The sequence below is a fragment of the Centroberyx affinis genome, unplaced genomic scaffold (assembly GCF_046629955.1).
Source record: "Centroberyx affinis isolate AG114_WGS23_722 - 3 ecotype Tasmania unplaced genomic scaffold, CSIRO-AGI_Caff_v1 ptg001677l_1, whole genome shotgun sequence".
In the NCBI taxonomy this organism is placed as follows: Eukaryota; Metazoa; Chordata; class Actinopteri; order Beryciformes; family Berycidae; genus Centroberyx; species Centroberyx affinis.
In genome coordinates this window covers 130,784-154,574 of record NW_027280097.1, presented here as the reverse complement: position 1 = coordinate 154,574, position 23,791 = coordinate 130,784, and the positions used below count along the sequence as shown (strand labels likewise).

The window sequence follows — 23,791 nt, the reverse complement described above, 5'->3', positions numbered from 1 at the left end:
TTTCCCAACTCATCTTTTCAACTTTTTCCAATCTTCATTTTAGTATTTTGGAAAAGCCAAGTGTTACAGTGCTCTCTCCCTCCCCTCTTCCTCTCCTTCTCAATTCCTTTCTCCACATCTTCCTTGGACCCTTGTTTCCTTGAGGAATGCCTTGATTCTTCACAGCAGTGATATGTGTTGCTGGTTCAGAGAGAGGTTTTATTGACGGCCAGAGGGCCGTCACCAGATAGTGATGGACGGCCCCCTGGGTAGCTGAAAGGTCAGAGGTCAGTCCTGCATCTAATCCTGTCTCTTCTTCTTGACTCAGTGCTTCTAAATACAGGAGAGAGGAAGATGGACAGCTTGGCAGTGAGGTCCGCTTTAGATGATTAAAACAGGAGGAGATCAAGTGTCCAGTTCCACCAGTGCTTGCCCTGCCAGAAATGCACGTGGCTGTTGTCCATCAGTGTGTTTCTATGCAATGTTGTTATTAATATGTCAGTGAGGACTCTCGTTTAAAGCTTGGCATGTGAACTGGAGTGTCATTAGCTGCTGTAGATGGCCCAGAATGGTGAGAAGGTGCTGAATGACAAATGTGTGTGTGCCTGTTTGTGCGCATGTCTATGTGCATCATGCACGCACGTGTTTTTCAGAGTTTGGCAGAGTGGCATGTGGAGCTGGGAATTTTTCTTTTTTAGAGGCTGACATCACCCTGGCTTGGGCTCATATAGCACCCTGGTGATGCAAGTCCTGACACCTCCTCACACCTTATCCTGTTTTACTAGCACACATCTTCCCCCACCCACACTTCTCCTGCCTCACCTGTTGCCCTCCACCCACCAAATCCTGCAGTCTTCCACGCAGGCAATCCTAGTTTCCCCCTCGCTCCAACTGTCGCCCCTTCATTTCTCCTCAAATCCTCTGTCTCTCTTCTGTTCCTGCCCTCCTCTTCCCACCATACAGCCTCTACTACCTTCCTCACCTTCTACTCTACTAACACCACATCTAAAAGACTCCCCCATGACCCCCACCTCCCCTCCCGCCACCCCACCCCCGTCAGACTCGGGGTCCCAGGAAGAGCCCAGCTGTCGGAAACTGTAGGTTTTATGTGCGTTGGAGGGTTTCCCCTCCCGGAGACGGGCTTCAAAGAAAGCCAGGGCTTTTTAAAGGGCAAAGCTGAAACTCCATCCTCTGCTATGCACGCCGGCCGTTCTTCCTTACCAGGCCCCAAAGTACACTAACACTATTGTGGTAACTGTACTATACATCCACTCCGTCCGTGGACACTGTGTGCCGGGACGCCTTGACGTGAACTTGGTTGAATCCTGTTGAGAGCGTAGTCTGTGTGTTTTGGGCTGCATTCCACTACCCACATAATACAGGTTTTATCCATTGCTTCTAATGGTTAAAGAGTGTTGACATGATGGAATGTACTGACTGGTCATCTGGGACTCGAGTGACGACATTACAGGTTTCAGGACTTATATAAAGACCCAACTGGATGCCGTTCCAGATTTTGTTGGCTCCTTTTGTCCTTGACTGATGGTGGTGTTGCAAAACATTTCTTGGCTCAGATAATCAATATAATAGCTGCTGTTGGAGCAGATTATTTAAGATATGGCTGTGGATGATGTGATTTAAAATTCCAACAAGAGAGGAGAGGAGGCGGTTAAGTCGAACAGCAAAGACGCCAGCTAAACAGTTAACAGAAATCCTCTGAACTTCTGGTGGTGTATGTATAAACATCCGTTACTTACAAGTCATTGTTGTTTCCCTCTTTATAAAGTTAGTCTAGAATGTACTTGGTGGAGATCGGAGTGGCTGGGCGGAAGTGGCTCTCGGGTAGTGAGCTGGCGCTTGTCCTCAAAGGCCTGCATTGTAACGCCAGGGTCATGGTGTCATTGGGTGGCGTAGGCCGTAATCTGCACTTAACCAGCACTTAACTTTAAGACCTCAAACAAGTAATGCCCCCTTAGTCCCCTTTGTCAAAAGTTGCCCTGCTTTTTTTTTTTTTCTTGTGTGTCACGAAATTGTACTCCAAGTCTATTTTCAGTAGTTGTTCGCTGAATGTACCATAGTCAGAGATGTTAGTGAGTTAGGTAATTGTGTTTTTGCACCGGCCAAATTGAATTTTATCTAAGAAAAGTTGCTTAGAGTAACTGTTTAGAAAATCATCTCGTCAGATTGAGAAAGGAATCACGTGGACTCAGTAAATGAACAACGTTTTGAATATTTCTGGAGGCATGGCACCCTATTTGTTGCCCTATTGCCTCTGTCTCAGCCTTCTAACATTGTGCCAAAATCATTCCACAGTATTTCCAGTTTACAGATGGAGACGGAGCCAATGTTTCCCCAGATGGATACCCTGTCTCTAAGACTATTATTACTGAAATAAAGGGGAAATATTCAATTTGAGGGTTTTCTTTTTTTTGTTTTCTGCTTATGTATGTTTTTTTTCTTTGTTAAACAAAAGATGTCTTATTTTGGAAGCTATATCGGATAGATTTTATTTAAGGAAAATCTTGTAATTTTGTAAAGTGGGCCTTATTATTGAAATATATTAAGTATTTGTCCTTTTTTGATTTTAAGAATGATATTTTTTGCAAGATAATGCATCTTCCTCGTTGTTATTACACTCCTGGAGAGTACTTTTTCCTGTATTTTGTGTTCGTTGTTTTAATGCAAGACATTTCTCACGACCTGGAGACATGATGATACGCCATGGATCAGAGAGAGAGACCGTTTATGAGAGCGAGAGAGAGAGAGAGAGAGAGAAAGAGGGGCCAGGGTTGTGTCATAGTCATTGAAGAATGAGAGCTATGTGCGTTTTATCAGAGCTGAGCAGGTCTGCAGTGCTGAGTGGTTCACCATGTGTTGTCCTGTTTTATCGGGAGCCGCTCTGTGTTCCAGGGTCTCCGCTGCCCCGTTCTCCCTCGCTCATAAATTCAGGGTTTCTGCATCTTGTGTGCTGTATGTTTGTAAGTGCTGCCAAAGAAAGAAGTGTGCAGGCCCTCCGATGCACAGACACTCACTCACACACACACACACACACACACACACACATAAATAGGAATAAAAAAATACATATACTTATGTAAAACTGGATCTCCTCTCTCTCTTACACACACACACACACACACACACACAGACATTACATGCACAGAGACACAAGAATTTCAGGCCTATACAATCAAACCCAGGAGTTGGAACTGTTTTTTTTATATTGCTGTGTGTTTATAAATGGATTATGTCTGCAGAAGAGGAAGACAGACAGACAGCGGTGTCAAACACGAAAATGTATGTAATGAAATCAGATTAAAAGGGTTTTATGATTTATTATTGTTGTTGTAACGAGCGCTGCTGCTCCAAGCTTCTCAGTGTGTCAGCGATGCGAGGCGGACTGCGTGGGGATGCTGTTTTTCTGTTTTAGACTTAATACATTGTGCATGTTTTAACCTTACTGTGGCTGGCGCACTCTGCATGTAGGTCTCTTGAAGCTGCCAACTGTACAGCGGACTATGTATTCCAATAAAAATAAAAACCAACCTGTTTGTAACACGTCTTCATGTTGGAAATCTGTGTGTGTTATGTGTGTGTGCCTGGCTGTTCTCGTGTGGAAATTCACCCGTTTAGAAAGTTCACTGCTTTCATCTCTTTAGCTGAACAAGCTCAGCAAGTTTTGATTTCGTAGTGGTACACCCTGTGTGTGTGTGTGTGTGTGTGTGTGTGTGTGTGTGTGTGTGTGTGTGTGTGTGTGTGTGTGTGTGTGTGTGTGTGTGTGTGTGTGTGTGTGTGTGTGTGTGTGTGTGTGTGTGTGTGTGTGTGTGTGTGTGTGTGTGTGTGTGTGTGTGTGTGTGTGTGTGTGTGTGTGTGTGTGTGTGTGTGTGTGTGTGTGTGTGTGTCTCTAGACTTTCTCCAATCCACAGGCATGTACAGAAGAGAGAGAACTGCAACTGACAGCATGCAAAATAAGCACGCAGACAGATGAGGCAAATTGGTCAGGTACGAGGAGGAAAACCACAAGCTGTTGTGGAATGCAAAGTCAGCGCCCACACCTTTCTGTTAAACAGCTAAGCCTCGCTGTGTGAAGGGTCCTGGTCCTCCACTGTGCAGATGAGCCTTTATTACAACGGTGCATTCAGCATTCACAGGCCACACACTTCACACTACCTGAAAAATGTCCATCTAAAATAATTTAATCTAGTGCTGACTCTTAAAATATTTTTTTCCCCACCCTCAGATACTCTTACACTCTTATCTGTGACATTCAATGCAAACCAGCAGTTATTTTGTGATGAAGTATTGTAATTAACTTTTTTGGTGTACTCACTTTCCATCAAACTGCCTCCTCTACATTTTCCAAAATGCCTTTGGACAAGGTGTAGGTGGTGTAGGGTTTTGTGTGGGTGGAGAGAGCGATAGGAATATTTCATTGAAGTGGTGCTGGAAATATTTCACTGTTGTGTCATGTTGTCTACATTTGGCCAGTTATCCATGAGAACAAGAAAAAACAAACCATAAAATGGACTCAGAATTTCAAGGTACATTACCAACAGGTGTTTTTAACAGAGCTGGATTTTCCCTTTTAAAGGTCCCATATTACTCAGTTTTTATGATTTTGTTTTCAAATATACTATGGCTCAGGATCAAATTTGAACAATATTTATAATTATTTGATCATATATGTATACAAATAGAGGAAAATTGGAATTGCTCTATTAGAGCCCCATTAAAACAATTGAAAAATCTGCTAATAAGGTGAGATAATTTCACAGCAAATCAACTTGCAAGACTTCTTTTTCCATTAGGTGACAACATTTTGCTACTGGTGCAGAGAAAAATACACTTGAAACAAAAAAGACTTAATACAAGATTAAATCACTTCATAAGATTATTTTTTTTGCAGTGCATTCCACATGAGGAGAGCCTAACTATTCTCACACATGCCACACTGGTTCAGATCTCTCCCTTTCTCACACTCATACACACACACACACACACACACACACACACACACACACCCTGCTCTGTTTATTTCCACCTGATGTCACCAGATCAGCACACAGTGTGACTCAACTTCCTCAAAATAAACTTTGCATTGGGACCCTCGATAGGATTGCAAAATGATTTTAGCGTTGCAAGATGATACATTTGACAATATTATCACATTTCAAATCATGAATACATGCAGCCTCAGGGCTTCTTCTGCTAATTAATGAAGTAAAAAGGGAAATGGGATCATAAAAATCATTTGATGTAAAAGTTCACCATTGGGCACACCTGCAAAAGAGGGTCTAGAGTATGATTTGTTTTGGGGTTTTTTTTAAGAGGATCACGAGCCAAAATGGTTGAGAATCACTTTTGTACAGCGCAGTGATGCTGTGTGTGGAAGAGTCTCAGGGGTTAACGCTGTCTCCTGCCTGTGTGGTTTAATCTGTCCTAAATTCATATGCAGGGAGGTGCTGCCTAACACTGGTGCCTGCTTGGACCCTGGTACTCATGAGCCTCAGTGCTGATGCCTGACCTGAATTAGTGGTGTGAAGTCAACCATGGAAATGACTCAGTCACACCCCAGGAAAATCTATGCAAGTGGAGGAGGATGAGGAGGCTGGCAGAGTGAGAGAAAGAGAAATAGGCTTCACTGCCTATAACAGGTTGTGTGGGAAAACGTGAGAGCAATGTGACTGTGAATGAATATATCCAAAGAGATATATTTTAGGAGCTACAGATTTAAAAACTGCTTAATTATTGTGTTAAATACATGCAACAGAGTTACCCCCTTACACAGTTACATTTCAGATTGTCAGATATATTAAAGCCAGTTCAAACCATGGGGCAGTGACTTGATCATTCCTGGATCTATCTTTAATTTCATACTCATGGATGATGTCCAGATTATGCAGAACAGAATGTAGGTGTGTGTGTTTATGCTTGTGCGTGTGTGTGTGTTTGAGTACATTCCTCCCCACACCTGTGGCGTCTGCACTCTTCTCTATGAATCACACGGCTGCTGCAGGAGATGTGCTCAGACACGCTGCGGCCTCCCATCCAAGAGACTTTTATAACTCTTTCTATCTCACTCTCTCTCTCTCTCCAGCTCTCTATCAAATAAGCGGTGGATGTGGGATTCAGGTTATTATATGAAAAATAACCTCACCAGTCAACGGTTGCACGCTGCTCTGAGCCTTTGGTTTACCAGCGAGGTGAAAATACCCCGATGCCATTCGGTCCAAAACCCCAGCTCAAATTACTGTTGTTAGATCAAACCTCTCCTTTGGTCACGATAATAACCGCAGCTCCGGGGGAAAAACAAGGGTAGTGACGCTGAGAACACATGGAAACAGAGGGGCACAGAGCCCTGAAATACAACTCCACACAAAGCTCATAGCTCATGGTTGACCATTTTAATCTCCCCCCTCATTCATCAGATCCCCCACAACGCAGGACTGCTGCCAGAGACCCTCACTCTGTCTCTCCCTCTCACACACACACACAGAGTACCACAGGCCCTGGGGAGCAGCCAGACCTGTGATGAGGGAGGTCAGGGGGAGGTCACAGAACAAGCAGCCATGTTAGTTTTGTAAATGCATGTACGGGCACAGAGGCAACCTCGCATCACCAGGGGAAGGCAGGGCGGGAAGTAATTTATTTTGTGAGAGTTAGGGATGGGACGATATGTTTATCTCACGATACGATTCCATACAGGACAAGAGATTCAATACAACCACGATACGCCGTAATAAATAAAAGTTCAGTGACAACAAAGTCTGACTGTGCAGAATTATGTTTATCTCCGAGACAAATCTTTCTAGTACTGCCACTGGCTTGGTAGAATGTAACCATTTTAAAAATGTCATTACAAAGTGCAAATAATATAATTTGGATCAAGAGCTTGTGAAATAGTGATGGGCAAGCAGTCTCATTTGTGATTACTACAGCAGAATAAAATGGAGCTAACATCAGGATTCATTTTTCTAACCCACAATACGTATTGTCCCATTTTTCCGATTATTGCGATATATTGAATTTCAATATTTCGTCCCATCCCTAGTTGAAGATCCCCATGCCTGAGGTTACGTAACAGTTTTGGGGTAGCAGGTCCATTCAGTTCTCATTAGCTTGATCTCGATCAAGTGAGGAAGAAACACACTGATTTCAAGATGCATTTTTTTCTCTTTTAATAACAAAAAAATGACCATATAAAAAAGTATGTAATGACAACTACAATAAAATAATACACTTCAATCAAACTGCTATGGTAACAAAAACATTCACAATTTTTTCAACATATCTATCTTTTTAGCATTTAATTCATGGAAACTATTTTCACTAATCTTTGCAACCTAAATGATAGAAATAATATTTAGGAGGCATACAAACTACCGTACATAGCGATGTTATTCAGCCTTAAGACAACCAAGACAAAGCTCTTGGAGCATCGCCAGTGGCAAATGTCTTATCCAAAGAAAAACAAAGAAGAAGTTTCAATGGAGTGAGACAGTGCTACTGACTTATATAATCTGCTTTGTATGATCTATGGCTCACAGCTTGTGTGTGTGTGTGTGTACATATATATACCACTTTTCAGCTATTCCTCAACGTTCAGATAGGGCACATAAATAGATGCTGAGCTCTGCAAAGAGAATCACTCAAGTACTTCAACCAATGCCATGCTTCTGTTTTAGACTGGTAAATCACTTTCATAATGCTTCAGATGCATTATTACATTAGAGTCTGTAATAAAAACATAATGATTTATAACAGAAAGCCAAGTCATTTCTTGAGAGGAGGGCTCGGTCTGTGTAGTTCCTAGTAGGAGGTCTGTCTGCATTGGTGACACTGTAAAACGCTAATTAAGAATCTGATGGTACGTTCGCACTTACTAGAATCTTACTGGAAATGCGGACAGTCATCAACATCCCAAAATAAAAGGTAAGTAAGATGCTCCGATGAAAGAATTTCAATTCAGAATTAGATCTTGTCTTTATTCAGAAAATCTCACTAACCCTAGAAATGGCTCATATTCGAGCCAATGCTAAGATGTTTCCACATACAGATATGTCAACAGCATATGGGTAAACTTTAATGCTGTCTCATAAACTGTTAAGGTAATACCGTAGACTTTGAGGGGAGGGGGGGGGGCTGGGAGAAGCAGTTTTAGACAGTGGGTGTGGGCTGGGCCTGCTGAGGGTTGTTGGCGGCAGTGGGAGTGGCCTGTCGGGGGAGCGTGTACATGGCACCCAGGAACTGATCGGCGATGCGTCCCGCCTCTCGGAGCCCGCTGAGCAGGGCGCCATGAACTGTGGCCGGGTAATTCCTGATGGTGTGTTCCCCAGCGAAGAACAGACGAGGGACGGGCTGAGGAGGAGAAGGAATCAACAACACGTTAGCGTCCATGCAGAATCATTTCCTAACATAACAGAGAAGTATGGAACGGCGTTTAGAGGGCAGAGGAGCGAGCGAGAAGAGGCAGAAAAAAAAGCAGGAATGGTGAGAGAGAAAAAAAAGTGGGCTAGTAAAATGACAGAACTCATCAGTCAGCACATAAATATGACTTGTTCACATCAATCAGCATGCCAACATCAAAACAGCCAAAGAACATCTGTGTTGCGAACAAACTGGTCTGCCTTGGTCTGGTTGAATATTGTGGGCTGGCTAAGATGCCTTCCCTCTCGCTTTCTCACACACACACACATTTTGACACACACACTTGCACTGGGACTAATAGCAGGCATAGGACTAGGATTCACAATGAGCATGTGTCCCTTCATGCATGTTTACGTGCGTACCTGTGAAGCTCCAGGTATGGCGGGGCCGGGGGTGATGGGCTGTGCCATGAGGTCGTAGTCGTTACCCGAGGAACCTGCTGCTACGTACGAGTAGGAGCCCCGTGCCCAGGGGTCGGCACGCCAGCGAGTTACCACCGTTTCCTTTGGCTGCCATGACGACAAACAACAACAACACAAACAAGGCATGTTATGAGTTTCCATGCTGATATTAGAGGGACCTGTAAACAGTTGGATGGTAAACAGTTCCAAAGCTGGCCTCCACGCATATGATTTTCTCCCATATGAAACCATAGCGAATGATTCATAATGACGGGTGGTTTGGATACGACTCCAGATACGAGTGCCTTTCACATACGCTTGTTGCGTAAAGCTGTGCTGGTTAGGGGTCAATTCAGGAACCAATCTGACATTCCAGTTGAAGAATTGGAAGGACCCAAGAAAAACCTAATGATGGATCACAAAATGTAATCCACTGCTACTTTACTGTAGACAGCAAATACAGTGAAGGTGATTTAGAACCAAACATATGACCAGCCATATTTCCTGAGGCCTTTTAACCAATACAACACTGAAGCTATGAGAATACCTTTTTCAAGAGAGGTGTAAGTTGGAGGAATTGCACTAACTGAAGGGTCAAAGTGAAAGAAGATGGAAAAACATGTGATGTGTGAGTGAGTCTTTGCTTTTCACAGATGATGCACAAACATGCATACCTGTGGTACAGCGCTGCTTCCAAATATTCCTTTAAGGATGGCCAGGCAGCGTCCGACTATAACATCATCACTGATGTTCTCCATGATGCCAGCGGCCTCGCCAGCCATTAGTGCAAGTAGGATGGGAGCTGAAAAGGGATAAACAGGACAAAGGTTAAAAATCATAATAATAAATCACATTTCTTCATAGAGTTATTTTTGCCGTCTAATAAGAGCGTTTTCTTCTGATAGTTGAACTACCTATGTAAGGCTGGGTACAATACCTACTAGGTCAGTAACAACTATATTATCAATATTTATTTTCAAGTATGAAAATATGGGATCCTTACAATGGTATCTGTTATCTTTTGTTTATGTGCATTTTAAATGCAAGACAAAAGTTATTCTGTTTAAAAAAGCAAAAGGTATGCATGGATGTTACACAGAAAATAATTCATAATACTACATAACAATACAGGCTTTTAACCATAAGTGTAAAAAAGTAACTTTTTAGAATGAAAAGTATTAGAACATTTAATGGCATAAAAAATTATCCAATGATATCCGGACTAACAGTCATGAACTAAAACTAGTATTAATCTATGGTCACCTTTGTAGAGGTTCCAGAAGAGGAACAGCTCGCCTCGACTCGCTGTGGTGGAGCCGACATGACCAAACAGGTTGACACTGGGATCCCAGAACACACGGTCAAAACACAACACCACCTACAGGCAGGGAGGAACGAACAGTCAGGAACAGTCACACATATTCAACATTCAGTGCACACTCATCCACACATTGCTTATTCCTCTGTCCCTGTGCTGTGCTGCGCAGCTGGTAGTATTAGAGAACAGACATGTGACTGCAAAAACCACAATGCTCATTTTCCTTAATAACTCAACTGACTATGAGATTCATATTATGTCAAAATCTGCTTTTTCTCCAAGCTCTAGTGACCATCAAGTGGCAGCAGTGAATGTGATTCTGAGGAAGAGCCCCCTCTGTTGGTTATAGAGTGGTACAAGCAGCTCAGATTGCATAATAATGCCGCATTCTCCTCTATGCTGCAGCAGAAATAGGAGATAAACTACTCTGCCGCTGCGGATGATGCTCAGCGCCAGGGAGAGAGAGAGAGAAAGGAAGAGCGAGAGATGACGGGATGGGAGTGACACAGAGCGAGCACTCTGATCGGATTACTAACACATTGGCAAAAAAACACCTTCCACCTGAACGCCAACAGGCTCTCCGACTCCCTCTTCCCTCCTATACTTAGCACTCACTCTCAGCATCCCACCCTCTCTCCATCCTACTCCCCAAGCCCAGATGTAAACCAGGATGAAGAGTTATCCCCTAGGCTATTTAGATGAAGGAGGGGACTCCTTGTTCTCTGAGCGGGTTACTGAACACCTGTTCTGATTTATGAGAGAGAAAGAGAGAGAGAGAGAGAGAGAGAGAGCGAGGGAGAGGGATCTGTTGAATACAGCAGGGATGTCATAGCCTAATGGAGAAGTGGAGTATAAAACTGCAGGGGACGCAGACTGTACAAATGAATTCTGACTGCCCTTCCTGTATCCATTGCAGGAGCCCACTAGCAGCTGAAGGTCAAGTTGCCAGCGTAAGGACACTGCAGCAGAAAAGACTCCCTGAGGAACCAACAACTCAGTCCAAGAGCATTAAGAAGAACTGGGTCTGATAAATCCTAAGCTGAACCAAACCTGTGCTGAACTCTACTGTTTTCAATGTCCACTGTAGGACAGTGTATGTATGTATGCATGTATGTATTAGTGATGGGACAATGAGCTTATCTCATGCTATGATTTGATATGTGATATGGGTTTCACGCTTCAATAAAACCATGATACAATGTAATAAATAAAAGCTCAATGACAACAAAGTCTGACTGTGCAGAATTAGGTTTATCTCTGAGCCACAAATCTTTCTAGTGATGGCACTGGCTTGCTAGAATGTAAACAACAATTTTAAAATGTCACTACAAAGTGCTGCTAATATAATTGCAGTGGAGAGCTTGTGAGATTGTGATGGGCAAGTCGTCTCATTTGTGATTACTACAGCAAAATAAAAGGTAGCTAATATTACGTAAGATACGTATTGTCACATTTTTGTATTGCAATCTATTGAATATCTATTGAATATATCGTCCCATCCCTAGTATGCATGTATGTGTGTTGAGAGGTCAAACCTTGTTGAGGTTGCCAAAGCCCATCCTCTGTATAGCAGCAGTCTTCCACTCAGGCAGAGGGGGAACAAACTGCACGGCGGGCGGCTGCTGCTTCATCACACCCAGCGGCAGCGTGCACAGCACAGCATCGCACTTATATATGAAGGTCTGGGTGGTGGAGCGAGTATTGACCGCTATCACCTCGCAGCCTGGGGGAACAGACAGATAAATAACCAGTTAGACACAATTTACATCCATACAAACATGCATAGATTACTGACTCAACAGTGGAATTCAAGGCCAAGCACTCACACAGTCCTGTGTACATACCAGAGGCTGTGTATCGGACCTGCCGCACTGCTGTGTTTAGTTTGATGTCCAAGCCCTCAGCCAGGGCCACAGGTACACACGAGTAGCCGTTCCTTACTGTCAGGTGGCTCCCAGTGAACTCAAAGTCATCATCCTGTGCATAAGTTAATAACTCATTATTACAATAACACAGACAATGAGCTTTCCAACTTAGATTAAATGGCAAAAATAGCTCATACTTAAATTGCCCTTAGCATGATCCACATGGGATAGACAGAGGTCTGAAGAGGTCTATCTTATGCAAGAGATTTTTAAAAAGGGATACATGTATATACCTGATCCCAGTGCTTGAGAGAAAGGGTGGAGAGGGGCGTAGCGTTGGCAAACTCCAAGTTGGCAAAGTGCCAGTCTAAGATCTGTCTGTCTCTGGATGACAGGTAAACATCACTGTGGGGAAAGAGAGGGGGAGAGAGTTTGGGTAAGTCAAACTGACAGCTATTAAGTTATCAGAGAGACAGGTTCACTCATGCAACAGCTAAAAAGACTTTAGTTGTCAGTTAATAAATTGTCAGACAGGTTTTACAGTAAAATGACACTATATGAGCACATAAAAAAAACATAATATTAACAAACTATAAAAAAAATAATCTGCAGCTCGCCACAGCATCAGTTGATAAGACCAGGGCGGCGACAAAAGATTACTTTGCTAATTGATTAATTGGATGTTTATTGCGATTGATTGGCTTTATATGCAAATTACTGACTTGCAATTGAGAAGGCCTACAACAAATTATCGTTTTCATAGTTCAATATGCAGCCAAAATTATGAGAGAAAGAAGTAACTTTGAAAAACTAAGCCTGAATAGCTCCTGATTAGAATAATGGATGACCGTAGGCAACCAGAGATGAGCATGCAGACTGTTATGTCACAGGCTGGTGTACTGACCCAAACTAGAGCCACAAGCTGCTACTGCCATTGCTCCTAACTGGACTAAAAATAATTTATTAATGACGTGGCTCATGACTTAATAGGATCACGAATCTAATGGATGAATTTCTGAAGAATTTCTGAGGAACAACTTGTGTACATGTAAACAGAGTAACAGGTCATCAATACAAAACTGTTTATAGCAGCTCCAGAAGAAACATTGTGATCGCATCATCCTCATCACACCAGGTAATAGAAACTGAAACTAACTTTATCGATACTATTATTGCTCTTAGCCAACATCAGCTTCAGATGGCACCGTACTAGCGCTTGTTGAGAGTTCCGCAGTACACAACAATAGTCTTTTGTCTAAATAGTAAGGACATTAGTTTCGGTAAAGTCTGAAACTGTAGGTGAAGCAGAGCAAGTAGAGATGGTGCTGAAACTAACAGTGAGTGGGTGGATGGATGAATCAGTGAGTTACCTGGGTGGATTGGCCTCCAGCTCCTGAAGCTTCTCCTCTAGTTTGACCTGCATCTCCACCAACTCATCATACTCCTACACAGGGGGACGGACAGACAGAAAGCAACGAGATTTAGATTGAGTGTTTGTTCATCTTCATTTCACTGCCAGTATCACTGTCAGAGATCTAGGGCTGCACAATTATTGATAACATGAGAATCCTGATTATTTTGCTAGGTATTGTGATATAGGCCTATTGGAGATACATATTGTGAATTAGTAGTTTTAATGATTTGAGGAACAAAATTATTTTGCTGGACTTTGGGCATGTTACATCAACATCTTGACAATTTTCAATTACAGCTGACATTCAAAATTAAATTTCACTCGCCAATATTCTATAATTATTATTTGTTGAAACTAAAATCGCAATATCCGATTATACTTAATTCATTGGCAATAACATCCAACAGATATTTCACACTGAAGCCAATATAATGTCCAACTTCGGGAGCTATAAAAGTCTTTAGCGAAGTGAGAAGAAAAACTGACATGCCGGTGCATGCGTGTGTTTTTGTGTACAAGGTACACACCCAGAGGGTTTCAGGTCATGTAGAAAGGACAAACAGAAAGGGCTGACTCAGCCTGTTCACAGGTTCACCACAATAGAACCAACTACCAAACCAGCCCAAGGAGCCAGCTATAATAGCACCACCTAACCCGGAGAAAGCTGCACTTAATAATACCGCCTACCTAGCCGGGCCCCTGGAGCTACATTAGCAGCAGCACTTAGCCAAGTTCAGGAACACTGACGTTATGAAGCCACAAAGCTAACAAGCTGACCAGGCAAAATACTTAAATATGGCAAAAAGATAATATTGGAAAATGTCCCACCAAAAATATCTTGACCAAGGCCTTAAATCTAAGATATGCGTTGTAGTCACATATGTCACACACACACAACCAGAGAGCTGAATTCTCAGTCTGTCTCACTAGGAATGTGTGTGCACAGCTCCAGACAGACAGACAGTCAGACCGTGATTCAAGGCCTTGAAGTGGTTTCTCAGACAGTGGATGGGTAAAGGACAACTCCAGTTCAGACACCAGCTGTGTTTAAACCAGCTAAAACCACCTTCTAAAATATACACATCCCACTAACGGAGGCGATTTATCTGCACCAAAAATAAAACAGCAGCACTCACTCTAATAACACATCCTGCTAAGGCATTAAACCACTTAAACACAGCCTGTCTGGTTTACTTAGAGACAATTACAATGGCACGGCATTAAAATTCTGTGAGGCTTCCTCCCTGACCTGCTAGTCTATAAAATATCCATTTTACATGCTAGTAGTTCTTCTGCATTCTACCTACAAATTATTTTCTCTTAATTTATCCTGCAGAGCAAAGTTAGTTCCTACACAGGATATAGTGGCACTGTCAGTAAGCCTTTTTTAACTACAGGCATACCTAATAACCATGCTGAGAAAACCTCATCTAAAACTGCCTGAAAGTTGTTCAAAACTAGTGCAATTCAAAACACAGAAATTATGTAAGACCGCAAACACAACTGAAAAAATTAGCAGTTAAAATTTTACTGCTTTGATGAGAGTATTTTAACTCCTGTAGTCTGATCTCTGCCTGGTCCAAGAGGTCTTAAAGAGTAATGAAAGTGTCACGTAGGAATCTGTTTTGGAAAATAAACTGTCTATATAACTTGCTTGCAGCTTGAAAATATCTGCAGGAAATTTAAGGTGATATGAGAACTCCATTCTAACTTTCTGCCATGTCACTGTTGAGCCTGCCAATAACAAAAAACCAAAACACTTTTTATGCATTGTTTTTTAAAATATCATATTTCACACCGCCTGCATCTTTTCTTTCTCCATTCCTCATTCCACACTCATTTTCTCTCCTACTTATCTCCTTCCCTCTTTCTTTTAACCCACTATTTAATTTGGGATGAGGAGGCCATGGGTAGACACCTCCTCATGGAGACTTGGGGGGAAAGCAACGTCAGAGCAGTGAGATGCAGCAGTGGTGTTTGAGCTCACTTTGCAGAGGGCGGTGAGGTCGCGGTGCTTGCTCTTAACCAGAAACTCCGCTGTGATATCTCTGGGTGGTTTGACCTCACTGGCCTCCTTATACTGCTGATGGAGCTCCTTCACCCGCTCCTTAGTGGTCACCATCTGAAGGGAAGAGAGAGGGAGAGAAAGACGGATGGAGGGAGAAGTCAAAAAACAGGAAAAAACAAGAAAAACACATTCATAGAGAAGGCAGACATGCAACATTGGAGAAGACTATCTCAGTGGAAACCTTGTAAAAAATATATATATAGTTAAACTTTATCTAATCGTGCAAGATTGACTGAACACAAATGTTTTTTTTCCAGAGATGCTCTGTTAAGCACTCTGTTGCAGTCTTCCACTGCTGGGGGGGGTTAGGGGTTTGCTCAAGGGCACATCGAGAGTGGCTGTTGAGGAAGGGGAGAATGTTTCTTATTCACTTTCCCCGCCCGGATTTTTCCCAAGCCAGGCTGGGATTCAAAGCAATGACATTCCAGTCTCCCAATAAGGGAACAGCTGCGACAGAGAAAACATAACTTCTGCTCACCTTGTTGAGCAGCTCCTTGAGATCCTCCTGAGTCTTCACAATCTTCTTCCAGTGTTCTATCTGCTCATCCTTTACATGTTTCTCCTGCAGCCTGCACACACAGACTCAAGATTAGCATACCTGTGTGTACGTTTATGGTTTCTTTGCACACACATGCAGTAAACATCTGTTTTACCACCTCCTGTCCCATAGAAAGAATTGTTGTTGACTGTGTGCACGTGTACAACACACTCACTGTATGACCACCTCCAGGGCCTGTCCCAGAGAAACAGGTTTGTTGTTGAGGAAGTTGAAGTCCAGCTGGTGGCTGAGGTAGGAGGTGGCCTCCAGCAGTCTGTTGAACTCCTGCTCCACCATCTCATCTTTCTCCTTGGGCACCTGGACACAACAAGAACATTGGACAATCAGTCACACTTTAAGACAGTGGCGAGGGAATCTATAGAAAAACAATGACATTTTCTAATCAGTATGAATAGCATGGCAACTTTGACTAAAGTAGAAGGCAAATGATTCACTCATACCAAGTACAATAACAGACTGTGGTTCATTAACCACAATCTGCTATTCACTGGCAGAAGCAAATTTTTGCTTCATGTTGTCTTTGTCTTGATGTAACTTGTTATTTTTACACCAAACTCCACATTCTACCTTCTAAATCAGAGTCTTTACTTTTCTCTTTTCATTGGGGAATGCATTTAAGTCAGTGAGCCACTAATATAAGCAGCAGAAGATTTAATTACCCTGTCATTGTCCCTCAGTTGCCCACTGAATGTTTTTTCTATCTAGTCCATGTCTTCATCAACATGCAGTGAGAGTTAATAACATGCTTTCAAAATCACTTAATACAGACGTCATGCTGGGATAGCAGCAGCTCTGGACAAACCAAAGTATTATTGAAACTCTTCACAATTAAGGGAAAATACACACCTATGGTATTCCAATGATCTGAGACAACCAATCAACATTTTGTGAACACAAACCTCATCTGCAAAAGCTAGAAACCTAAAATGGAACTCCAAATGAGCTCCAAATTATTCTTTATAAGAAGGTGTACCCATAAAATTCACCTGGTATAGTCAATGTCAATATTATAAAGGAGCAAGTGTCTCCTTATGACATCAATAATTTGAGTCTTGCCCTTGAGTCTTGTTTTTAACTTTAAGGAGACTTAACAACCTAACCAAGATTTTAGGAATACAATTAAGTTCTGTTATTGTGTGGATCTTCCCTTTAACGAACAGAGCAATTAAGGGCATTTAAGGATTTATTTGGTAATGACTATTCCAGAACAGAGATACAATGTGAGCTAGCAGGGCTACCATTTATTCCCCTCTTAATCTCCTACATAAATGCGAAATGATGGGTTATACGAAACAAAAATGGAGCTTAAATCGTGAGAAGATTTTTTTTAAATGATTTTAAAAAAAAAAATCACAATATTAAAAAAAGGTAAGGAATATAGAGTATGTAAATAAACCAATACATACACTTGTGCATCGTTCACCCTTTAGTAGTTCACCAAAAGATGAACATGGGAGGGGTTGGGAAGACAAGAGGGGAGGGGGGAGAGAGAGAAAACATATTAAGTAAACAACTTTAACCTCAAAACAGGTTTGCACAAAAGTAAAACATGTACATTTAATTAGCCTTTTCCTGTGGGAGAGGAAACCAGTTACACATGATGTGGATGCTTGAAGAGCCCCGCTGGCTAGCGTCTAGTTCAATGGAAATGCCCTGAACATGAACCTAAACATCGTACTACTGCTGCTTCTGCTTGACGGACAGACCAAAAGACGAGAGAGAAAAACATTGTTTATTTCCAATTTAATGACATTAGCCTACATCCGATTTCTGCACTATGCTAAGGACTGGAGCTGTTGTTGATGACACGCTAGGGTAAACAGTTAAATGAACCCACCATCCAATGTTTTTTGTAGCTCATGGAAAGCTATAGCCCTGCCTGAGGACAAAAACAGGTCTGGAGGAGAGCTCTAGACCCAATGCAGACACAATGCAGTTCTGTGCTGAGAGGGAATCTTGCACATATACAAAACTCTTCTGTTAAAGGATGTAAACAACAAAAGGTTCTAGTTTGTTTTTTATATAAGGAATTTGAATACACATATCTAATGCAGCTGTAGCTACACTGGCATGATCAGTGGTTATTTCCATGGTTAGCTGATTGCAGGGGAACTTAACCCAATGCAGAGCCAACAAAGGCAATATGACATGTGCAGTTAGCAGCCAGATATTTTTCATTCGCACAAAGGTTTTAAATCAGCTGGCTAGAGCATATCACATGCATGCCTCCACTGCCATTAGCCTCTCACCATCTATCAAGCCATGTGGTCATCTCTTGGCTTCTTACAAGAAACGCTAGGATGTTTTAGGCAAGTAACAATCAAAACAGAATATGAAGCCTGTTCAAAACCAAATAATATAGCCTACGGTATCGCAGACTTCAACTTGTTCAGTGCAAGAATGCCCTGAAGAGCTCGGCCATGGTAGGATAATGGACAAGAGGCAACTGATCACCCAGTATATTGATCAAGACATCTAGTCATACTCACAGCCTGGCCATTGGCTTCATACAGGGGACACTTCTGTTTGATTTTGGCCAGTTCCATGTTCACCTGCTTACTGATCACTGCCATGGGATTCCCTCCTGAACAAGCACACACACACAAAATTGACTGTGACAACATTTACATGGACAACGCCACCCTCTATAGATGGATCTTAGCAACTGCAGATTCTCTATGACCAAAGAAAAAAATCTGGCTGCGTCTAAATCAACTGTGTCAAATCAAGTGCCATCGAGAACCAAGTGTGTGCAGGGTTTCATTCCAACCAAACACTACTCCAGCTGATACCACTCATTAGCTACCGCCTCTCTGGGTGAAGCTGCATTAATTAGTGAAATCAGCTGTGGTAGTGTTTGGCCCTCGATGGCACACTGGAGACCAATGGCCTACAGGATGCTTTGACTTTTGCTGTGGCTGACTTCAGTATGGATAGGGATGACATGTATGTGTGTCTGAATCTTACCCAGCCCTGTCACCACCATGGCCCCCAGATCAGCCACGTAGTTGCCTTTCCTAAATGTGGCCACTCTGCCTCCAACACGGTCCTGCGAGGGAAATCAAGTACAGTAGATGACTATAGACCTAATTAATTTACAGTTTATTTGAATGTGATCTCAGCTCTCTGCTTCCCTAGTTGATTAGCTATGGAGAATACAGTAATGTTAGACTACTTGACTTAAACATACCTTATAGCATATAGAGCTAGATTTTCACAATAATCCAACTTTTTTTAGATACTGAATAATAAAGCACAGATATGATTTGTAGAAAAATCAAACTGTAATGAAGTTTGATTGTGCACGGGTACAAAGCAGTGAATGTCTCAATCTGATTGACTGAACTGAATTTGGCGACTTTACCATGGTAAAAACCTTACCTGGAGACTTTGACGTGATAAAAAACAACTATGCTACAAAAACACTATGACGAATAAGTCTAGCTAAATACCTGAAATAACAGATTTTTTAGAAACCCTGCCTGTGACTTACCCTGGCTTCCAAGACTGTCACATCCATGCCAAAGCTCTGCAGCTGCCTGGCTGCAGCGAGCCCAGACACACCTCCACCGATGATGATTACCTTCCCTGTCTTCTTAGCTGCATGGACACAACACAGAGCATGGTAACTGGATATCATTACACCACTTAAATACCCACACTTACACAATGAATTAAAAGACAATTTCAATGTCAGTGTCTGGGAATGTTTTGGTCTACAGGCCACAGTGGCTGCTAAATCTCAAACTTGACCACCCACTCTCGCCATTGTACAAGCCAACATGATTTTTGGAATACAACAGGACCTCCGAATGATGCTTGGTTGCCAGCCAAAGAAGCTTGTAGAGTGCACAAACTGTACCAAACTGGTGAATGAAGTGAACTCACTGGGTAAAGGCTTCAGCCTCTTGTAAATGCCGAAGTTAATGAGGCCATGCCTTTCTAGGTAGCTGTGTATCCTGTGGACCAGCACAGCATCACCTAAGAAGAGAACAAAGCAAATTAAAACTCAGTGCCCAGATGACTTACAATCTTCTTGCAGAGAAAAAGGAAAAATAATGGTTAGAACTCACTGTTGTATGGAGCTTCAAGCTGCTGTGCTGTGGCCTCAAATGTCAGCTGGACCTTAGGGTTGTCCAGCCACAGTTGGAGCTGGATGAGATCAATATCAATTAAGATACATATATATGTTTATATACAATTATTTATCACACTTGATATACTGTCAACTGTTGTGTAACTCAAAACTTTACGCGTGTGAATGTTAACAAAAAAAAAAGAAACTTGGGTAGTTCTTGGGTGTGAAGGTAATGTATGTGTGTGGATCTGCACTTACTGTACGGTTGCGGATATAGAGGAAGACCTTCTGCGTCTGCTGGGGACCACTGATGATGTCAGGGAAGCAAGCAGCCTCCTGTGATGTCATACGGTCATGAGGGAGACGGCTCTGGAAGGCAGCTCCTTCCACACCTGAAAATTTACATATATATCACTGTTAACACCATCTGCAGGTTTCAGCAAGTTAAATCTGAGGCTTTTTCAAACCTTTTTAATGCCTTTTAGAATAAATTTAAGACCATTTTTCAAGAAAAGTGAAAAAACAGTAAACCTATCTAAATATGGTGCACTGTGACTGGATAAATATAGATTTCCATTCAAAAAAGAAAAACACACACCAGCGCTTACAAAATGCTGATTTACATAAATGTAAAGCATGTTATAGGTAACTATTAATGTTATGAGTAATCTTAAGATCTTTTCCAAAAAAGTTATATTTTTGAGGACCACATCATCTGTGTTTTTGAAATTTTGGCTGCTAAGTTTTCAGATAACAACATTTTTCCAAAACGAATATCAAGTGTACATTCAATTTTTAAGACCTCTGAAACTGTATCTATGACCTTAAGGCTATATTTATCTGTATTTAGACCTTTCAAGGCCTTGCATTTAGATCATGAAATACTTGTAGAGACCCTGTGTTAATTATACCAAAGCTCTCACATACACAATCTGTGTTTCTTTCCTCCACAGAGATATCTGTTGTATTTCACTGCTTTGACATGAAGCATCAAGATTCAGACTCACCAGATGGTTCCTCTGGTTCGCTGTCGTTCTCCTCCTCCACAGAGATATCTGTTGTATTTCACTGCTTTTACATGAAGCATCAAGATTCAGACTCACCGGATGGTTCCTCTGGTTCGCTGTCGTTCTCCTCCTCTACCGGTGGGGCTGGAGGAGGGATGACCTGCTTCCGCTCTTTCTCTGCCTTGGCATTCCTCTCCTCCTCAGAGTAATATTCGTCCTCAGACAGATTGGCCAGGCTCTCATCCATCTCGCGGTACTCCACCTGCAACAAGAGGCACAATAAAAGCTCCATTAAAACCATGTTCTGGCATGCTGGGAGGGAAGCGATATCAGAGCTGGATAGCTGGCTGGCTGGAATCACAAAGAAGAAAACAACCCAGAACACTGGGCTGCAATGAATAGTCTGGAGAAATGATTTCTAACTGTTAGGCTCAACACTGAGACAAACATAAATGTCAGAAACTGTGTACATATAGTTTAAGTGATCACACACATATCAGTCCTTTTATAAAACTCATGGTAAATCTTCTTTCCCTAGAATAAAGAGATTTCAGACATTACAAAATACAACTGTTTTCATTTCTTGCAACTTGTTTTTCCCCCTAATGATAGAGGGAAAAAAGACATAAGATGTTTACTTTTGCTCGCTTGCGCCGACTCGTCCTGCGGACTTCAGCTGAGTCCTGGTCCACCCCCCCAGGGCCTGCCTGGTGGGGCAGAGGGGGTCCTCCTGGTTCCCCACTTGGGGAGGACCTCTCCTTCTTCTTTACATCTGCAGGGCCTGCGGCCGAGGCTGAAGGACCAGACTGGGCATCAGAGCCCGGCGCCCTATCCCCTCCTGCTGCCCCTGCAGAGGATGAAGAGGAGGAGGAAGAGGAGCCAGCGTCTGACTTCTTACTGGACAGCATCATTGAGGACGTTGGAGGCCTCTCCTGGGAGAAAGTGGAACAAAAGTGCGATGAGTACCATCAAATTAAAACAAACAATAGTTCAAGCCAAATTTGTTTTTGGAAGTGAAATGGTACCAACTTGAATCAGACTAGCATAAAAATAATGATTAACAGATTAAAAAAATATTCCTAAAAGAAAAGATGAAAATGATGAAAAGCGTGAGCTGTGCTGAAAAAAAAAAATCATCCGTTCACATAGTGTACACTTATGGCATACTGTTTCTTTTTTGCATGTTGAATTCCAAATTAAGACTGGGATAGATGTATTCCAATGTATAGCCTACAACAGCTAAAAGTGGGGTGGAACCTAGAAAATTCATGGCAGTTGGTTCTTACACTGTGAGAAATAAGTAAGTCATAGCTTTATGATAGTCTTTATTTAACAAAATTACATCCTTGGTAGATATGTTTTAATTAAAAAACACCAGTTATAATTCCTGAATCTCAGTTTGACAATTTGCTGTTGGGGACAGTGAATGTCTGCTACAATGGGCTTTCAGCCACCAAGTAGGACTGGGCTTCGGGGGTGCATCACCCAAAAACACTGCTATAACACTGGATGCGATAAGAAACTGTGCATGAATGTCATGGTTTTATGAAATGAGAGTTCCATGGTACAGTAACCTTGTCTTGTTTTACCCATTTCTCCGTGCACCTGGTAATATCCATTCAAACACTAAGAAATGAAGACAGAACCAGAGATACAATTATGAACAAGACCGACCAAACAAAAAGGGCTGGCCTTTCACATTATAGCGAAATCCAATAACATCCTAGACATTTTGGACAATTAGTAAATTTCACGAATATTCACTGAATCATACATCAAGGATTTTACCTTTAAAACTAACCAACAGTTATTAAAAGAGAAAAGGTCTCCTGTTAACATATCTTGATAGTCTGGATTTTTAGCTAGTTAGCATAACGTTACCCACTCGAGTATAGCTGGAGAATCGAGTAATGTCCTATAACGTTACTAGTCCGTACAGGCCCTGGTACTAACTTCGTTCATTTGCACCAAGTAGGTAATAACTGTTAGTCTTATTTCGAATTTACTTTACTTGATTCTGATGAGACCTGAAGTCGCCGTCCTGACCAACTGAACTTGCTAGCTAGCTAGCTTGCTAACTAACGTTACTGTCTGCAAAGCCAACAGCAGATTGGTATGGCCAGCAACGTTAGCTTGCGTTTGCGTTAGCTTTGTTCTTGACATCAATATTCACAAATTACCTCTAAATATAAAAAATGTGTTGTTAAATTTTAGTGCGGGGACTCTCAAAGTAGCGTGGTCGTCTACCTCAAGTTTCACTTGTCACAGAAATGTTACTCGATTTCTAATGTTATATTTCTCGCCATGTATGTTTCTCCAGCTAGCTAACGTTAGCTAACGCCGCTAACAATGAGACCAGCTAGCAGCAACAGAGGCACAGTGCAGCAGTAGCAGGTGCGACCTGATGAAGAAAGCATTAGCTTCGCTTACAGACGGTTGTGCATTGATAAACTGACAATAAAATGTATGGTAGACGTTCCTATATGCATGACATTTTTTTGAGAAGTAAATGTGCATGTAAAATAACGGAAATACTAATATTACCTCTCGATCCCCGAAAATGTCAACACAAAGGCAGCAGTGGCAGGTCCTCCCTCACAGAGCTCTCACATGATTGGTGAAGCTAGAAAGTTACCCAACACCTCTGAGCATAGTGATTGGTCAAAGAAGTAATC

At 42.1% G+C, this 23,791-nt stretch overlaps 1 protein-coding gene across 2 annotated transcripts; it reads right to left on the bottom strand.

Annotated features, from left to right (window-relative positions):
- Positions 1–7,151: 7,151 nt before the first annotated feature.
- kdm1a (lysine (K)-specific demethylase 1a) lies at positions 7,152–23,711 on the bottom strand. Of its 2 annotated transcripts, none has more exons than XM_071528442.1 (22): positions 23,661–23,711; positions 22,691–22,742; positions 21,755–22,048; positions 21,213–21,381; positions 20,368–20,501; positions 20,105–20,183; positions 19,920–20,012; positions 19,525–19,631; positions 18,999–19,080; positions 18,521–18,615; positions 17,438–17,455; positions 16,186–16,328; positions 15,951–16,041; positions 15,392–15,526; positions 13,361–13,434; positions 12,284–12,395; positions 11,970–12,102; positions 11,661–11,848; positions 10,071–10,185; positions 9,482–9,609; positions 8,769–8,915; positions 7,152–8,337 (listed from the first exon to the last, which is right to left on the bottom strand). In XM_071528442.1, exons 2-22 carry the CDS (start codon positions 22,733–22,735, stop codon positions 8,137–8,139), a joined length of 2,583 nt encoding a protein of 860 aa, XP_071384543.1. In that variant the 5' UTR covers positions 22,736–22,742; positions 23,661–23,711; the 3' UTR covers positions 7,152–8,136. The 2 variants fall into 2 exon arrangements, with proteins under 2 accessions (XP_071384543.1, XP_071384544.1); XM_071528443.1 differs by having other exon boundaries at positions 21,213–21,378.
- Positions 23,712–23,791: the final 80 nt, after the last annotated feature.